The 16,521-nt window shown below is 56.1% G+C and overlaps 2 protein-coding genes across 2 annotated transcripts; one reads left to right on the top strand and one right to left on the bottom strand.

Annotated features, from left to right (window-relative positions):
• Positions 1 to 4,808: 4,808 nt before the first annotated feature.
• TRIR (telomerase RNA component interacting RNase) lies at positions 4,809 to 8,021 on the bottom strand. The gene is made up of 3 exons (XM_049639915.1): positions 7,576 to 8,021; positions 5,291 to 5,368; positions 4,809 to 4,957 (listed from the first exon to the last, which is right to left on the bottom strand). Exons 1-3 carry the CDS (start codon positions 7,924 to 7,926, stop codon positions 4,850 to 4,852), a joined length of 537 nt encoding a protein of 178 aa, XP_049495872.1. The 5' UTR covers positions 7,927 to 8,021; the 3' UTR covers positions 4,809 to 4,849.
• Positions 8,022 to 9,397: 1,376 nt separating this feature from the next.
• Positions 9,398 to 15,834, top strand: GET3 (guided entry of tail-anchored proteins factor 3, ATPase). The gene is made up of 7 exons (XM_049639914.1): positions 9,398 to 9,587; positions 10,428 to 10,575; positions 13,797 to 13,945; positions 14,033 to 14,183; positions 14,698 to 14,805; positions 14,895 to 15,092; positions 15,484 to 15,834. Exons 1-7 carry the CDS (start codon positions 9,427 to 9,429, stop codon positions 15,613 to 15,615), a joined length of 1,047 nt encoding a protein of 348 aa, XP_049495871.1. The 5' UTR covers positions 9,398 to 9,426; the 3' UTR covers positions 15,616 to 15,834.
• The last annotated feature ends 687 nt before the right edge of the window (positions 15,835 to 16,521 follow it).

Genomic DNA, 16,521 nt, shown 5'->3' on the forward strand with positions numbered 1-16,521 from the left:
AAATTAATAAACGCTGAAGCAAAAGGCCTAAGTTGAATACGGTGAAAGAGCCCAGTAGATTTAGGCAAGGTCAGGGTCATGATGAAAGGCATCTTCGTAATCATTTCGCCACCTGAGAACAAAGTAGGGCACCCCTTTTAAGAGCAGAGCAGGATAGTAGGGAGGAGCTGGAGACCCTGGAGCGCCTGTTTCCCTCTTCCTAGCCAGGCCAATAACAAGGTGGGCAACCTCCTGCCGCTTTGAGCCTTGGTTTCCCCACTTGTCAAATGGGTATAAGAACAGTTTGCTGGGTTGGAGATCATCAAGTTAAGCATTACCAGGCCTGCCGTAAACTGTCTTTAAAAACGTGGCTTTTACCCACCCCACCCCACCCCAGACCTCAAGGCCGTCCTTTCACTGTATTCAGCCACACCCTAAACCAATATTTACTGAATTGACTTAATCAACTAGGCCTCTAATCCCAAAGGGCAAGCCAGCACTGCCTCAAGAACTTTTTGGTTTCAGGGCAGGCAGGTCAGTTTTTGCCCCAACCTGGAGGAAGGAGGCACGTTTCTCAGCCCACTTTCCATTAGCAAAGTCAGCCCCCCTCCGTTCATTCATGAAAAACAGGTGCCGAAGACCTCTCCACTGGGGCCTCCCAGGTTTCAGAAGGATCTGATGGCGCCGAACGCCACTCAGTCGGGGAAGACTCCCTACAGGAGCAACCCAGTTTCCCACCTTTGCTGTACCGAAACCCGGCTGGAGAGACACGTGCGGAAACCCGCCGCCTACGCATGCGCAATGGCCTTCCCTCGCTTGCCCCGAGGCCCCAGAACTACAAATCCCGTCTCACCGCGCGCCCGCGTTGCCGCGCTTACGGACTCTGGCTGTGACTCAAAACCCGGGGGTCTGGAACCCACCCACCCCCCACCCCCCGGAGGTGGGCATTGAGCAGAAGGAAGAGTGACATTGAGGGGCTGGGACGGGAAGTTTCGGGAACGGGTGTGGGAGTTTTCTGTTCAGGGTTGGGGATTGCTCCAGATAAGGGTCAGGTGGGGAGAGAGTTGGAGATGGGCGAGAAAATTTAATGCTCACCTTCTTTTAATATGTCAAGTTTCAAAAAGAAAATAATAAGTCAAGTTCCCATTGGTCCCGCGCCAAGCCTTGGGGGAGAGGAGAGTTGGGCAGAATAAAGTGACCCACCCTGCTTTTGTGGTCCAAGGTATCGGCCCCTGTGTGATCATGGAAGTCTTTCTTCCTCTCCCCATCTAGTGGATTTGAGTACTGAATCCAGACTTCTTCCCTCCTTTTTTAAGGGAGGCTCCATGCCCAAAGTGGGGCTTAAACTCACAACCCTAAGATCAAGAGTCACACACTACTGAATGAGCCAGTCAGGTGCCCTCATTTCACTATTTCTTAAGACCTACCCTACTGCCTGTCAGGCAATTTCCTAATGTAACTCTCACAACAGCCCTGTACACAGCAAACTTACTTCAACTAGAAATTTACTTCAGCTAGAAACAGTGCAAAAAAGAAACTCAAGGAGCTGGTGCTCCACTGTTAATCTGAAATGGGAGACAAAGGCCTCTCCGTTTACAACAGTGTCTCTGCTTGAGCATCTCTTCACGCTGCTCCCACGTTTAAAGGTCACCATACGTCCCCCAACCCAAGCCAACTGCTTCACCCAGAGAATAATGACAGCTGCTTCAAACAATGTCAGGGTTAATGTTGACTTCATCAATATTGCCCTTGCTTTAGAACTTGACTCTGGGGCGCCTGGGTGGTGCGGTCTGTTAAGCGACAGATTCTTGATCTCAGCTCAGGTCATGATCTCACAGTTGGTGAGTACCGAGTTCTGGGCTGATGGTGCAAAGCCTGCTTGGGATTCTGTCTCTCCTCTCTGCCCCTCCCCTGCTTGTGCTCGCGCCCACGCTCTCTCTCTCTCTCTCTCTCCAAATAAATAAACTTAAAAAAAGAAAAAAGACCTTGACACTGCCGATGCTTCTGTATTTTACCCCTATTTTATAGATGAAAAACTTGAACCACAGAAAGGCTAAGTGACTTACCCAAGATCACACAACCAACAGGCATCAGAATAGTTTGAAGCCACGACCGTGTGACTCACCAAACCCTGAATTTGATTCTCCTTCCCCTTCAGGCTTTCCCCAGGTCACGACTGGTGAATGCAGTGAAGGGGGATGCTGGGACTCCATCAGCATCTCCTGCCTCCTGACACTCCAGAAAAGAGGCTGAGCTGCTGCAGGGGCGACCTACTTCTCCCACTTGTGTTTCTTTTTAAAGATCCAGCGGCTGCTGGTGCCTTTGAGGGAGGAGGTAAGGGTGGCGCCATCGGCCTTCTATGTCCCCTCCCCCAACACTACATCCCCGAGGCCGAAGTTACACCTGGGCCAGCTCACCATCCCAAAAAACAGGAGGGAGAGACCTTTGAGCCAATGTGGAAGATAAACCGGACAAGCCTTGCAGCAGGAAGTTAGCAGGAAGCGAGAGGGGCAGGTCTCCTTGTCCGAAGCCCGCTACTGCTCTTCTCTTTGAGGAGCCAGGGGTGCTCTCAGCTGGGTGTCTTTGCACCTACTGTTCCTTTGGCCTTGAACACTTCCGAGGATCTTCACTGCTCTCAGAATTTGGGGCAAATGTTAACCTTCTCGGGGCCATCCCTGACCAACTGAAACTTGCCATCTCTCCCACGCTCATCTCTGCCCCCCTTTCATACACCCCCCCCACCCCCATAGAACGTATAACCTTCCGATGTGTGATGTGTTCTGTATTCTATTTTGTTTCTTGTTTCCTCATCTAGAATGTTAGCTCCACTAAAACAAGGAGTCTTGCCTGTCTGGGTGCTCCGTGTCTGGAAGGCCCACCCCATCCCCCACAGGCTGGATCTGTCAGTCTGAGGCCAGGTGGATACCCCCTCAGCCTTCGTCCCTCTGCCTACACAGGTCCCAGGCACCAGGTGGCCCTCACGATCTGCCATCACCTTCCAAGTCGTGGTCCTCCTGATGGAAGGGGGATGGGAGCCTGAATCTGGGATGGGGAGGAGTGCCAGCTGCTCGGCATTCCTGCACGGGAAGGCCTGGGAGGTGGGCCCAAGGCTGGGGGGGACCCAGATGTCACTCCAGGTCTAGGAGACTCCAGAAGGGATCATCAGGAGGCACGGGCGTCTTAAAGCGTTTGTGGGTTCACTGGAGAACAGGCAGCCGGGCAGCTTCCAGGAGGGCACAGAAGTACAAGGAGCACTAAAAGGACACGAGGGGAGTCAGGCTTCCTTTAGGACACTCCATCCCCTGACATGTCAACAGTCATGTTCTGCAAGGTGGCATCTGTGCTGATCACATATACGTAAGGGTGGGGTTGACCCAGCCTCCCTGGGAGGGCTGCAGGGAGCTGGCAGGACAGAGCAGCCCCGCCAGAGTCCAGATCCTAGCCCTGCTCACTTCCTCAACCCCCAACCGTCCACCTCTTCCCCTCCCCGGGTCCCGGCCCAGCCTCATCTCTGGGTTCTGCCCCAGGGCCCTCTTCAGTCTGTTCTCCACACAGAAGCCAAAAGGGGCCGGGGCGCCTGGGTGGCTCAGTCGGTTGAGCGGCCGACTTCGGCTCAGGTCATGATCTCGCAGTCCGTGAGTTCGAGCCCCGCGTCGGGCTCTCAGAGCCTGGAGCCTGTTTCAGATTCTGTCTCCCTCTCCCTGCCCCCCCCCTCTTATTCCTGTTTCTAAAAAAAAAAAAAAAGTAAAAAAAAAAAAAAAAAAAAAAAAAACTTAAAAAAAGGGGCCTATTAAATATAACCTGTGGCTCCCAGGCTCATACTGCCCCCCCCTCCCCCAAGGCTTCTTCTAAGCATGAAGTCCCAAATCCTGACCCTAGCACACAAGGCTCTGTATATAATCCACACACCCTCCTCACTTTAGGCTCAGTCATACGGGCCACCTTGAAGCTCCCCACAAAGGCCCCATGTTCTCCCACCTGTTTTCACACTGGCTATTCCCTCCACCTGCTTCCTCACTTCCCTCAGGACTCAGATCAGATGTCAAGGGAAACAGACACCCTCCCCCTAGCCTCCACCCTGTACTTCTTCCCAGTCACCTCCCAAAATGGCTTCCCCCTTTTTGTCTGTGTGTGTTTCCTTCCAGAAGGGCAGGAAGTGTACATGGTCTGTTCCATTCACTGCTGTGGCCCCAGGTCCCAGAAAACCCTGGGGCACACAGTAGGCACTCATTAAGTGTCTGCTGAATGAACAAACTGACAGCTGTGGCCCAGCCAGATAGGGCTAGGATATGATCCTGAACATGAGGAGCAACAGTGGGGGCTCTGTCAGGGGTAGGGGGAAACGGGTCCCGAGGAGAGTCCAGGCCAACAGGAGAGGATGCCCTCCTGTCTTCCCCGTGCTCCCCAACAGTCCCCTCACCAAGCCAGACCCAGGACCTGGTGCAGGACTAGGCCGTGGCGGGGAGTGGAGGCTTAGGGTGGAAAGAACAAAGAAGGCAGACCAAGCACACAGCTCCGGCACTAAGTCAAGTTCTTTACTTCCCAGAAGTGATGGCTAAGGGGGGGGGGGGGTGGGGTGGGGTGGGGGGGGGTGGGGGGGGGGGGGATGGGGAAGAAGACAGAAAAAGCCAGAGAGAGCGAGGAGGTAGGAGGAGAGGGGACAGTAAACCACTGTTCTATGAAGTCTCAGGAGGCAAGTGCTCAAGGTAAAAAAGAGTCCTGGAGAATCGTCCGCGGCTGCGGGAAGCATCTCGATTTCCTTCTGTGTAGAAGTCCTTGGGGAGGGGAAAGGCTGCCGCCGCTGCCGCTGCATTAAATAGTTATGTACATCGCAGAGAGTCCCAGGCCGTAGGCAGGCGGGGGAAGGGGGTCATTTCACCAGGGGCCGAGTCTTATCATCATCGCCGCACTGATGGGCTTTGTACTTTTTCACCTCTGCCATGTACTTGGCCCACGCATCACCTTTACTTGTTAATACCTGCGGGTGGGGGGCACACAGGGGTTGCAAGGGGATACCGAGGAGGCCAGGGACAGGGGGTCAGGACTGTCCTGAGACAGCTGACACCCACCTTCCCCCAAGTCACCCTCAAGGTCCTGGGTTTGAGGTAAAGATATGCAGACTCAAGTTATCTGGGGATCCTGTTGAAAGCCCTCCTCCTCGCACCCGCACCCAGCACACCCACCCAAGCCCCCAGGTGCTAGACAGAGAGGGAAAGGGCTCAGCAGCTAGGCACCGAGGCTGGAAGGGAAAGGCACGGCGGGGGGGCCCCCCCCCCCCCCCCCCCCCCCCCCCCGCCCCCAGCCTGCTCACCTCATCCTCCGTCTTCTGCTTCTTGGCTACTATTCCCGTCTTGAGGGCTAGTTTGTTCCCGCCTCTGCGCTTGCCCACCTGGGTGAAGGGACAGAAGACTGCAACGGTTACAGGAGTCGGGCCCGCCCTTGGCGGCGCTGAGGCCCACTACACCTTCCTAGCCCGGCCCGGTGGCCCGTCCCGACGCCGCGCCCAGCTCCGCCAGCCGGCCGACCTGCGCAGCAATCAGAGAGGAGCACACGCGACTCTTAGCGCCCGCCCTGGGCCCATGATGCCCTGGCAGTCCTGGGCCCCTGGGCTGCCCTCCCTGAAAGCGAGAAGAAGCCCCACATCAGTGGGGACAGGCTGTCCTCACTCTCCCTCCGGAAGCTTCCCCCTCCCCTAGCAGGGACCACACAGTCAGCAACAGCTCCCTTTACTGAGCACTCACTGTATGCTAAGCTCTGTGCCAAGTACTTGGGATGTGTCATCCTTCACTTTCACAGCTGCCCTACGGTGAAGGTTACAACCATCCCCATTTCACAGATAAGGAAACGTCTTTAAGGAGAGGGCCCTACCCTAGGTCCTGCTGGCAGCAAACAACGGAACTGGATGCAGGGTTAGATGGGTCTAAGTCACAGAGCAACATCCTTAACCGCCGAGCGACAGCGTCTCCCCCGCACCTCAACTGGCCCCTTTAAGAGCGCCCCTCCATGAATAAACGCAAAAGGCAGTGACAACCACTGTTCCTGTCACTTAGCAAAGGGGTACTCGGCCTCCACCTCTAGTTCCTCCACCAACCCTAGGAACCTAGCTCTGAACACTTCCCCTCCAACAGAAGTCTCCCTCTAGAGCTCATCCTGGTCCTCCACCTGCTCCCGCTGACGGCACTTTCTGTGCCCACGTGCGGCAAACAGGTTTCACACACATCATCCCCTCTCTACCCCTCAACCAGGCATCAAGTGACCTGTGCTGCTGGGACTAGTCCCATGCACTTTTCACAAACGAACAAACTGAGGCTCGGAGAGGTTAGATCACCTGCCCCAAACGACACTGTTAGATCCAAAACTTGACCTCCAGTCTGTTACTCTCAAGCCAACATTTTTTTCTCCACGCCACACAGACCTCATCTCTGAACAAATGAATACCCAGGCTGTGAATCAGCTGCTTTTCATTCTTCTTCTTTTTGTTGTTGTTGTTAGTAAAGAAACTTGTCAGATTTTTATTTTTATTTTTTTTTTTTAAACAGGCTCCATGCCCAAGGTCGGGCTTGAACTCTAGACCCTGAGATCAAGAGTCGCGTGGCCTACCAACTGAGCCAGAGAGGAGCCCCCAGGGACTGGATCTTAATATCAGAAACAAAGCAAGCTCAGAGATGACCATCAATATAGCTGCCATATATTTAGCCTAGAGTTTCTCAACCTCACACTGGTGACATTTTGAGCTGGGATCATTTTTGCTTGGGGTCAGGGGGCCATCCTGTGCATTGTAGGATTTGAGCAGCAGCTCTAGCCCCTACTCACAGATGTCAACAGCACCCCTCCCCCAGTTCTGACAACCCAAAATTTCTCCAGACTGCCAAATTGTGGGGGTGGAGGGTAGGGTGGGGTGGGGTGTTCATTCCCAATTGAGAATCACTGGTGGTTTAACCCTTCCTATAAGACAAACCCGGCACTAACCTCCCGGATGGCCTCACGGAACCCCCACCACGTCAGAAAATGCAACGATATCCGTTTTTGTAAATAGGAAATTTAAGGATAGGCCAGCCCAGATACTCCAGGAAAGCAACGATCTTGTCATGTTCAACACGGCATATCCAGCACCCAGCACAATGCTCAGCATAAGGTAAGGTGCTCAATAAATGGACACTGGGCGAATGAAACTCAGGGAAATAGAGCAAATTTCCTAAGGTCACACAGTAAGCGTTCTGAGAGTCTCTAATCCACACAGCTCAGATTCCAGATTTGAATTTGCCCCCCCTTCCCCAGAGTGGAAGATGGTCCCATTATCCAAGTTCAAGTACCACTCAAATAGGAATCCCGGGATCCTGACTTCCCCCTCCACGGAGCGCTGTTTCGAATGCAATGCCCTGGTTCCCGGCCCCCGCGGGCGGGCTCCGGGGGTCCCCACCCCCGCCCCCCAAACCTCTCGTCGAGAATCCAGTTTCCGGATCCTTAGCGGGCGACCCGAACAGCCCCCTCATCTGGGCTGGAGGGTGGACCCCGATCCCGATCCCCTTTCTCGGGCCCCGAATCCCTCTGCCAAGGCAGGCCCTGGCGCCCGCCCCCACCCCCGCGGCTCCTTACGAAGCTGAGCGTGGGGCCCGGGCCGCCCTTCCTCTTCAGATCCCCAGGGCCCGCGGCGGCGGCGGCGGCAGGCTGGTCGGGTCGCGGCGGGCCCGGGGGCGGCTCCTCCTGCCGCTGCCGCTGCTCCTCCTCCATCTTCCGCTTGAACAGCTCCAGGAAGCTGCCGTCGTTGGCGAACAAGTTCACACCGCCCGACACCGGGCTAGAACCCGCGCCCGACGCTTCCTCGTCCCCGCTCTCGGGCGACGTCCCGGGCCCAGACTCAGCCCATCGGCTCCCGACGCCGCCGCCGCCCGCGGGGCCCGGCGCCTCCCGGCCCGGAGGCTCCGCCCGTCTCCCTCGGGCAGCCATTTTGTCGCCAGGTGCCGCGCAAAGGACTCCGGGAAGGCGGCTCCGGCCAGGCGCTTGGCGCCCGACTTGCCCCGTCCCAGGCAATGCATGCCGGGAAGAGCGGTCTGGCCCTCAAGCGTCCGCAGTGGGGGCGGAGTATGTGGGGCGGGGCGAATAAGGGGTAAAACCAGAAGCGACGAGCCCGCCCAGCCACGCGGGTTCTCATAATCCAGCTAGGTTTGGGCAGGCATTACGCATAGTCTCCCAGGGAATGGAGCCATTGTCTGAGACTGGGGCTGTAGCTGGCTCTCCGGAGTGAAGTTCCCGCTTGAAACTGGGGGCACATTAGCTTTCCGGGGCTAAGATCCCCTTCTGGCACCAGGGATAATCTCTCTGAGGGAAGGGACCCCATCAGAGACTGTGTACCCAACTGACACCTCGGAACCGAGGTCCCTATCTCGGTCTAGAGGACATATCTAGCCTGACCCCCGCCCCCGACTAGAAATGGGGATTTTTTGGGTTGTGTATCTGCCTCTGAGATGGAGCTCTCCTTTGGGAATGGGAACACAGCTGGCTCCGTGGAGCTGGGGTCCCCGTCTGACAACAAGGGTGTATTTGGGGAGCTGGAGTACTCAAGTGAAGCTGCGGATATTTCTAGGCTGTAGTCTATCTAAGGTTAAGAGTGTTCACCAAGGACCTGGGACCCTGCTGTATTCCTGCCCAGGACAGAGGTTCAAACAGGGAATTCGAAGGAGTCTCCCCTCCCAACAGGAAACAGTGCAAGAAGGTTTTCGGGAATAGGGTCCTTTCTGCGACAAAGAGTGCAGTTGCAGGTGTGGTCCCTGCCCTGGACTGCCCAGCACGGCGCACTGGACAAAGATCTGCGGACCCTGCCCACAACTGGAGTTGTCCCTCTAACCTATTTGCAGTCCAGGAACCTGTCTTCAGCCAACTAATCGGTTCGTCTGTGATTGGTTTGCGTCAAGAGCCAGGTGGCTCACAGCCAATTGGATAACAGAGGAGACGAACCTGAGGAGATATCGGGAACCAATTTGGAAAATAGGGAAAATGATCGACAGGGAGTTGAACCTATGGAGTCAGGCCAGGGCGGACCTCAGCTCTAACTTCTTGGAGAGGGCCTGGACTGGGTGTTTGGCTGGTTGCTAAGGAGAGGTTGGCGGCTACCGGGACGAGAAAATGATTGGTGAAAGTGAGAAAAAAACTGTAGCCAATGAAAGGAGAGCTAGGAGACCTGAGGTCCAATCAGTGAAGGGGAGTAGTCTGAAAAGTACCAATATGTCAACTCGGCAGGGGGAGTCTTTGAAGAAACATAGACAAAAGGGCGACAAAGTGAACCCTAGAAGCGGAAGACAATAGAAATATAGCTTCTATTATCTTCTAAAAGTCAGGCCATGAGGAAATTAATCCAGGCTCCTCGACTTGATGGGTATGTTGTAGGAAATTTCCCCTGTAGGTGCTTTTCATGGTGCGCTCCGCTTGATCACGTGAGCCCGTTCCAAGATGGCGGCAGGGGTGGCCGGGTGGGGGGTTGAGGCAGAGGAGTTCGAGGATGCGCCTGATGTGGAGCCGCTGGAGCCCACGCTTAGCAACATCATCGAACAGCGCAGCCTTAAGTGGATCTTCGTCGGGGGCAAGGGTGGCGTTGGCAAGACCACCTGCAGGTAAGGAAACTCCGGCGGGGGGTAGAGAAGACGGGTGGGATGTACCACTGGGCGAAGGGGAGGCTCGGGACTGGCTCTTCCACCCCAAGCGGGCAAGGGGGCTGGGCCGTCGTGTTCCCGATTGTCAAACTCCAGAAGTTACCTGGGGCAAATTGAAGATACTGCCGAATGCAGGCCTGGAACCCCCTGAGTTGGACCCTCCCCGTTGGGGTTCAAGGGCAGAACTGCATTGAACGCAGCGCACGGGAGCCAGGAGACTACTTAGGTGTCTTAATCAGCTGGAATGTACCAGAGTGAACTCAAAGTAGGGGGAGGGGCATCGGGGCGGACTATCCTAGTAGGGTGAACCTTGCCATTCCAAGGCCACGTGGGGGTAGAGGTGGTAGGCGGGAGGGGTCACGTGATTAGACTATCCCCGTCTGCTGGGAGGAGGGGGAGGGTCCCTGGGGCAAATTATCCTGAAGAAGTGGACTGAACCATCCTGAGTTTAGCGGGTAATGCAAGGGACCCCTTAGCTTAGTGTTTAGGGAGGGGGCACGGGGTCAATTTAGGCTAGCTGGACCGTGCCACTCCATACCAACAAAGAAGAAGTAGGCATCAAGCCAGACCGACTCAGACAGCTGAACCTTACTACTGTAGCCACCCAGAGGGGTCAGTGGGTGAAGTTTGAGAGGGTCCCTCCACAGGAATTAAGGCTTGATTCTGCAGCTACCCATATTCCTCTCTCAAGGTCCCTGCTGATCAGGGTCCCCTGCCCCTGGGGCCTATATAACCCTTTGCAGACCTAGGGAGCAGAGGCTGACCCCTCACTCCCTGCCTTTTGACCTTTCCCTCGGCCAGCTGCAGCTTAGCGGTCCAGCTATCCAAGGGGAGGGAGAGTGTTCTGATCATCTCCACCGACCCAGCCCACAACATCTCCGATGCATTTGACCAGAAGTTCTCCAAGGTGCCTACCAAGGTCAAAGGCTATGACAACCTCTTCGCCATGGTGAGTGAAGCTGGGCTCAGCTCCCCACTCTGGCAAAGGCCCTTCAGCCCCTCTCTGTGAACACCCACCATCGGCTACCTTGTCCTGCCCATTCTGCATCATGTCTCCAATTTCACCCATTAACATACCCACAGGAGAATGAGTGAGGAATGTTTGCAGAGCAGAAAGAAGGCCGGAGTGACCAGAGTTTAGTGAACAAGGGGAGGGGAAGAAATGTCAGATAGGTCAATCACAGACACGTGGCATAGGATCTTACCAGCCACTGGGAGCAGTTATGTTTGATTCCAAGTTTAAATGGGAAGCTATTTGTTTTAAGCAGGGCAATGTCATGGCCAAATTCATTTTTCTTTTTCTTTTTTTTATAAGTTGTTTTTTTTTTAATGTTTATTCATTTTTGAGAGAGAGAAACAGAGCACGAATGGGGGAGGGGCTGAGAGAGAGAGACACACACACACACACACACACACACACACACACACAGAATCCGAAGCAGACTCCAGGCTCTGAGCTGTAAGCACAGAGCCAGACGCCGGACCTGAACCCACCAACTGTGAGATCATGACCTGAACCGAAGTCGGTTGCTTAACTGACCGAGCCACCCAGGCGCCCCTCCAGATTCATTCTTCGAAAAGCTTCCTGTGGCTGCCGTGCCGAGAATGGATCGTAAGTTAAGGATGGAAGCAAGGAAACTAACAAGGAGAGCGGGCCAGTGATCAGGCTAGAGATGATGGCAGCCTAGACTCAGGGGCAGAATATTGGGTGAAGTGGTCACCTTTGAAATGTGTTTTGGGAGTAAAGCACTGCAAGTCCTTGGTTCTAATAGATGGGGAAAGAAGTGAATTAAGTACATCTTTTAGTGGCTGCCTGGGCAGCTGGGATGGTGGCGGCCAGGAGAGAAACAGGTTTTGAAGGGACAAGTCAGGAATTCCATTTTGGCTACAGTGAATCCAAGGCATCCGGGACATCCAAGTGGAGACGTCCCAAGGATGGGATTCAAAGCAGTGTGAGTAGAGGAGAATGAGAAAACAAACTGCCCAGAAGCCCGGAAACAAACTGAGGTCATGTCAGCATTTAGGGTCCAGCGGGGGGAACAGTGAGGGAGGCCAGGAAGGAGCCATGGAGGAAGTGGGAGGAAAGCCAGGGATTGTGAGCTCCTGAATCCAGGAGGACAAAGGGACTCGAGGCAGGAAGGAGTTGTGGGCTCTAGCAGGCATATTAAGCTTTAGAGAGACCAGTCTGGGAGTGAGGGCGAGAGCCTGCCCAGAGTGGCTGAGCTGAGGAGGTGGGGACAACGATCAGCCATGATGGGGGCTGAGAAAGGGGGCCATTGCCGGAGGGAGACAGGGTGAGGGGTGTTAAGGAGGCTTTTTTTTTTTTCTTTTTTTTTTTGAGGGAGTGCTAGAGCAAGTTTGTTGGCTGATGCAAATGCTCTAACAGGGAGGGAGCAAGGATGCTGGCCAAGGACAGCGGACCCAGGACATAGAGGCAAGGTGTGGGGAGCCTGGGGAGAGAGGAGGGTGCTGGCAGCCAGTGGCTTCTTTTTCTTTTGTTTTTTTTTGGTTTTTTTTCCCCATTTTTTTCATTTTTTGAGAAAGAGACAGAGGGCGAGCAGGGGAGGAGCAGAGAGAGAGGGAGATACAGAATCCGAAGCAGGCTCCAGGCTCCGAGCTGTCAGCACAGAGCCCAATGTGGGGCTTGAACTCACAAACCACGAGATCATGACCTGAGCCGAAGTCGGAAGCTTAACCGACTGAGCCACCCAGATGCTCCAGTGGCTTCTTTTTTCTAATCAGGCAGAGCACTGGTCTCGGCAGAGAGCCAGGGGTGAATGGGACGGACGAGGGTTGAGGAGAAAGAAACTCCTGAGGGTTTGTCTGGCTTGAGTGCCTTTTGGAGATTCGTGCTCAGGAATGGGGAGCAAGGTGGGAGTCATTCGTCAAGTGTGTTTCCGCAATGTTCACCTCCGTGCAGCCATATCAGAGAGCTGGGAATGACCAGAGTGGGGATGTTGCCGGCGACAGAGGGAGAAGGGAATGTTTGCAGAGACACTCTGTGGAGTCGGGCTGGGTGGCTCAGTCGGTTGGGCGTTCGACTCCGGCTCAGGTCATGATCTCACAGTTCGTGGGTTCGAGCCCCACGTCGGTCTCCATGCTGACAGCTCGGAGCCCGGAGCCTGCTTCGGATTCTGTGTCTCCCTCTCTCTCTGCCCCTCCCATGCTCGTGCTCTATCTCTCTCTGTCTCTCGATAATGAATAAATGTTAAAAACAAAAAGCAAAAAACTTTTTTTAAACAAATAAAAAAAAGAATGCTAGCCGTGAGGGACACTGACAGTGAACAAGCAGGCAGTGGTGTGGGGACAAGGTGGCCTAAAGAGGTTTAAGTAACTGAGGTAGGAGGCGAGGAGGCCCAGGTCAGAGAGTCAGGCGCGGGAGCTTAGAGGTGGCCATTTACTAGCAGTCGCTCGGTAATGGTGTGTCTGTAGCAGGTGATGGGTGGACAAGCTCCCTGCATGGAAATGACCTCTGAGGCCAGCGAGTTGGGGGCTTCACCGTGGGCCCTGTGAAGTCACAAAGTGGTGACATGGGAGGAGGGTGGAGAGGGGGGCACCGAATCCAGGGCAGACCGGAGACCCCAGGGACAGTCGTCCCTTCGTGGATCCCACATACGTGTTGAGGCCCTACTGTGTGCCAGACACTTCCAGAAGGTGCTGGGACATGGCAGTAAACAAGACAGAAAACTCCCTCTCTTCGCGGTGCTGACGTTCTGGTTGGGGAGACAGGTGGTAAACGTGACAAGTAAGCCACGTCCGGAAGGGCTGGGTGTGGAGGAGAAATGAAGGCAGGACAGGGGGAGCTGAGGCCTCATTATTGGATGGGATGGTCAGGGAGGGCTCGTGTTTGAGGAACGATCTGGAGGAGGTCGGGGCCCTAGTTGGGGACCAGCCAGCCCAAGGGCCCAGCCGTGGGCTTTGACTTCCCTCTGGGGGGCCAATCACAGTTTGCAGTTTTCCATATGTTGGTGAAATAGTTTGCCCGTTGTGTGACCTCACAAGCCCTGCAGTGCCTGGGGGAGGGCCGTGGCACCTCAGGGGTGTCCCCAGCCGTGACCTGATGAAGGGATGTATCCGGGGCCTCCGTGGGCTCTCTCTGGCCCGGCGCCTGGGTCAAAGGCCTGGCGGCGGTGGCGGCGGCAGCCTGAGTCTTGACCCCTCGGCCTTCAGGAGATCGACCCCAGCCTTGGCGTGGCTGAACTGCCCGACGAGTTCTTCGAGGAGGACAACATGCTAAGCATGGGCAAGAAGATGATGCAGGAGGCCATGAGCGCCTTCCCCGGCATTGACGAGGCCATGAGCTACGCAGAGGTCATGAGGTCAGGCCCTGCCAGCAGGGGCGGGGCAGGGGGAGGGGGAGCTGGGGTAGAAGAGGGCAAACGGGCCTGACCCTCATCTCCCTGCAGGCTGGTGAAGGGCATGAACTTCTCGGTGGTGGTGTTCGACACGGCTCCCACAGGCCACACGCTTAGGCTGCTCAACTTCCCCACCATCGTGGAGCGGGGCCTGGGCCGCCTCATGCAGATCAAGAACCAGATCAGCCCCTTCATCTCACAGGCAGGCAGGGCCCCGGGGCGTCCGGGCACCCCCTGTGTCAGAGCGTGCGTGCACGGGAGCCGTAACAGAGGCCTTTCCCACCCACGGCCTCTCGGTCCGCATTTCCCAGCAGAAGGGATGGACCTTCGCAGTGGGGTGGGCGGCCTGTCCCCCTGCCCCATAGGAGTCACGTCTTGCCCCACCCACTGAGTGCTCCAGACAGAGTTTGAAAACACGTATTCCAGAGCCCGGGGGCCCAGGCTCAAATGCTCTACACTCTGATGCGACACGGCTGTGTGACCTCAAGCAAGTCAGTTCGCTTCTCTGGGCCTCACCTTCCTTGTCCTGGCCACGGTCCCCCAGAAACAGCAGAGCTGGGTTGACACCCCCTCCCCCCCCCGCCGTGGTCTGCTCAAGGCCCCTTAATGCTGAGAGGTGTCAGAAATTGTTGTCCCCCTGGTGGTTTCTGAGTCCCCAGCTCAGGTGCCGGAATGTGCCCCAGGTAAGCCGTGAGCCTCCCACGTCTTCCCCACAGATGTGCAACATGCTGGGCCTAGGGGACATGAACGCGGACCAGCTGGCCTCCAAGCTGGAGGAGACGCTGCCTGTCATCCGCTCCGTCAGCGAGCAGTTCAAGGACCCTGTGAGTCCCGGTCCGGGCTGGCGGTGAGAGGCTTGGGATGGGGACAGGGCCCGAACCTGCCCCTCACTGTCCACTCTCACGCCCCGTAGGAGCAGACGACCTTCATCTGCGTGTGCATTGCCGAGTTCCTGTCCCTGTACGAGACGGAGCGACTGATTCAGGAGCTGGCCAAATGCAAGATTGACACCCACAACATCATCGTCAACCAGCTCGTCTTCCCTGACCCCGAGAAGCCCTGCAAGATGTGTGAGGCCCGCCATAAGATTCAGGCCAAGTACCTGGACCAGGTGTGCATGCCCAACTGCCTGCCCAGCCCTCACACCTTTGACCCTGGAAGTTGGGGCCTGGCCCAGCCCAAGCAAGGCACCACCCATCTTCTACTGCGTCCCCTGACCTTTTGCTCCATCCCGTCTTCTGACCCTCTGCCCCAGCCTCCTGCTCTGCACCCTAATTCTGGCTCTCAAGGACTGTAGCTGGCCTGACCTGGGGACCTCTGACCCCGGGGAGGGGGAGGTCCAGCCCAGTGATCTCTGACCTCACTGGGCTCACTCCCACCTATCACCCTGTGAAGCCCCTGCCCCACATTCTCCCCCAGTCCGACCCCTCCCACTGACCCACATTCTGTCCCTGCCCCACGGCCGTCTGACTGCTGCCATCTGCCCTATGCCTTGGCCACAGATGGAGGATCTGTATGAAGACTTCCACATTGTGAAGCTGCCGCTGCTGCCCCACGAGGTGCGGGGGGCGGACAAGGTCAACACCTTCTCTGCCCTCCTCTTGGAGCCCTACAAGCCCCCCAGTGCCCAGTAGCACTGCTGCCAGCCCCAGTCGCTGCCATTTCACACCCACCCTCCACCCACCCCCGCCCCCGGGGCAGAATTTGCACAAAGTCCCCCATAGTGTAGGGGGAGTCATTTGGGGGGTGGGAGGCGGGGAGGAGGTGTGTTCCCCCTGGTGGGGCTGGGGGGGCTATAGCTGCCCCCCACCTCTCCCTGCCTCTCGCCCCTCAATAAAATGATCTTAAATCACTGTGGATGTTGATGTAGAGGGGTTGGGGGTCGACAGCTTTACGTACAGTTGTGCAGGTTGTACACTGCACAAAAATGGCACCTCGAGGAACCCCGTCACAACAGCGATCTAATAGAGATGTATGTTTATGATGGCCATTTTGGAAGGAGGGTATCTTCGGCAAGGGGGTGTCCTCTTCTAACGCTATGGATAGCGGTGTCCCTGCTGGGGCTCTAAAACCTGTAATAGAAGAGGAGCATCTGCCTACTTCCTTTGAGGTTCAGAGCGTGGGAACGGGGAGGCCCCTTCGCCAGCCCCAGGCTGGTGGGGAGCGGATTAGGCCGGCACGGGCCCAGCACTGCCTGCTGTTTGGTTTGGGAATTAGTGGGCGCCCTGGGCAGAGGCTAGGCCTGCCAGACTGAGGATTAACAGTCTCCACCCCCCAACTGCTGCTCCCTCTGCCACCGAGGCTGCACAGGATGCAACAGGGGGGCTAATTAGGAGGCGGGATGGCAGAGGACTCAGGCCAGGTGAGCCCCTGAAGTCCCGTGTGTCTCGAGAGCAGCCTCGCTGAGTTATAGGTAACGTGCTTCCTGCAGTTTGAGCTCCTTATCCCTAAAACGGAGACATAAAGGGTGGCCGTTCAGGGTCACGGCAGAATTCACCAGACCCTGGGAGGGTTTTCAACAACAGCTTGGAAGGCAGTTA

Source organism: Panthera uncia, chromosome A2 (genome assembly GCF_023721935.1).
Source record: "Panthera uncia isolate 11264 chromosome A2, Puncia_PCG_1.0, whole genome shotgun sequence".
Classification (NCBI taxonomy): Eukaryota; Metazoa; Chordata; class Mammalia; order Carnivora; family Felidae; genus Panthera; species Panthera uncia.

Bases quoted from the DNA above. Each gene is read 5' to 3' on its own strand.
- TRIR (XM_049639915.1), bottom strand. From the start codon at position 7,926: ATGGCTGCCCGAGGGAGACGGGCGGAGCCTCCGGGCCGGGAGGCGCCG. The intron at 5,369-7,575 runs GTAAGGAGCCGC...CCCTTCACCCAG, and splicing joins CGGGCCCCACGCTCAGCTTC to GTGGGCAAGCGCAGAGGCGG. The intron at 4,958-5,290 runs GTGAGCAGGCTG...CCCCACCCGCAG, and splicing joins AGCAGAAGACGGAGGATGAG to GTATTAACAAGTAAAGGTGA.
- GET3 (XM_049639914.1), top strand. From the start codon at position 9,427: ATGGCGGCAGGGGTGGCCGGGTGGGGGGTTGAGGCAGAGGAGTTCGAG. The intron at 14,184-14,697 runs GCAGGCAGGGCC...TCTTCCCCACAG, and splicing joins TCAGCCCCTTCATCTCACAG to ATGTGCAACATGCTGGGCCT. The intron at 14,806-14,894 runs GTGAGTCCCGGT...CACGCCCCGTAG, and splicing joins GCGAGCAGTTCAAGGACCCT to GAGCAGACGACCTTCATCTG.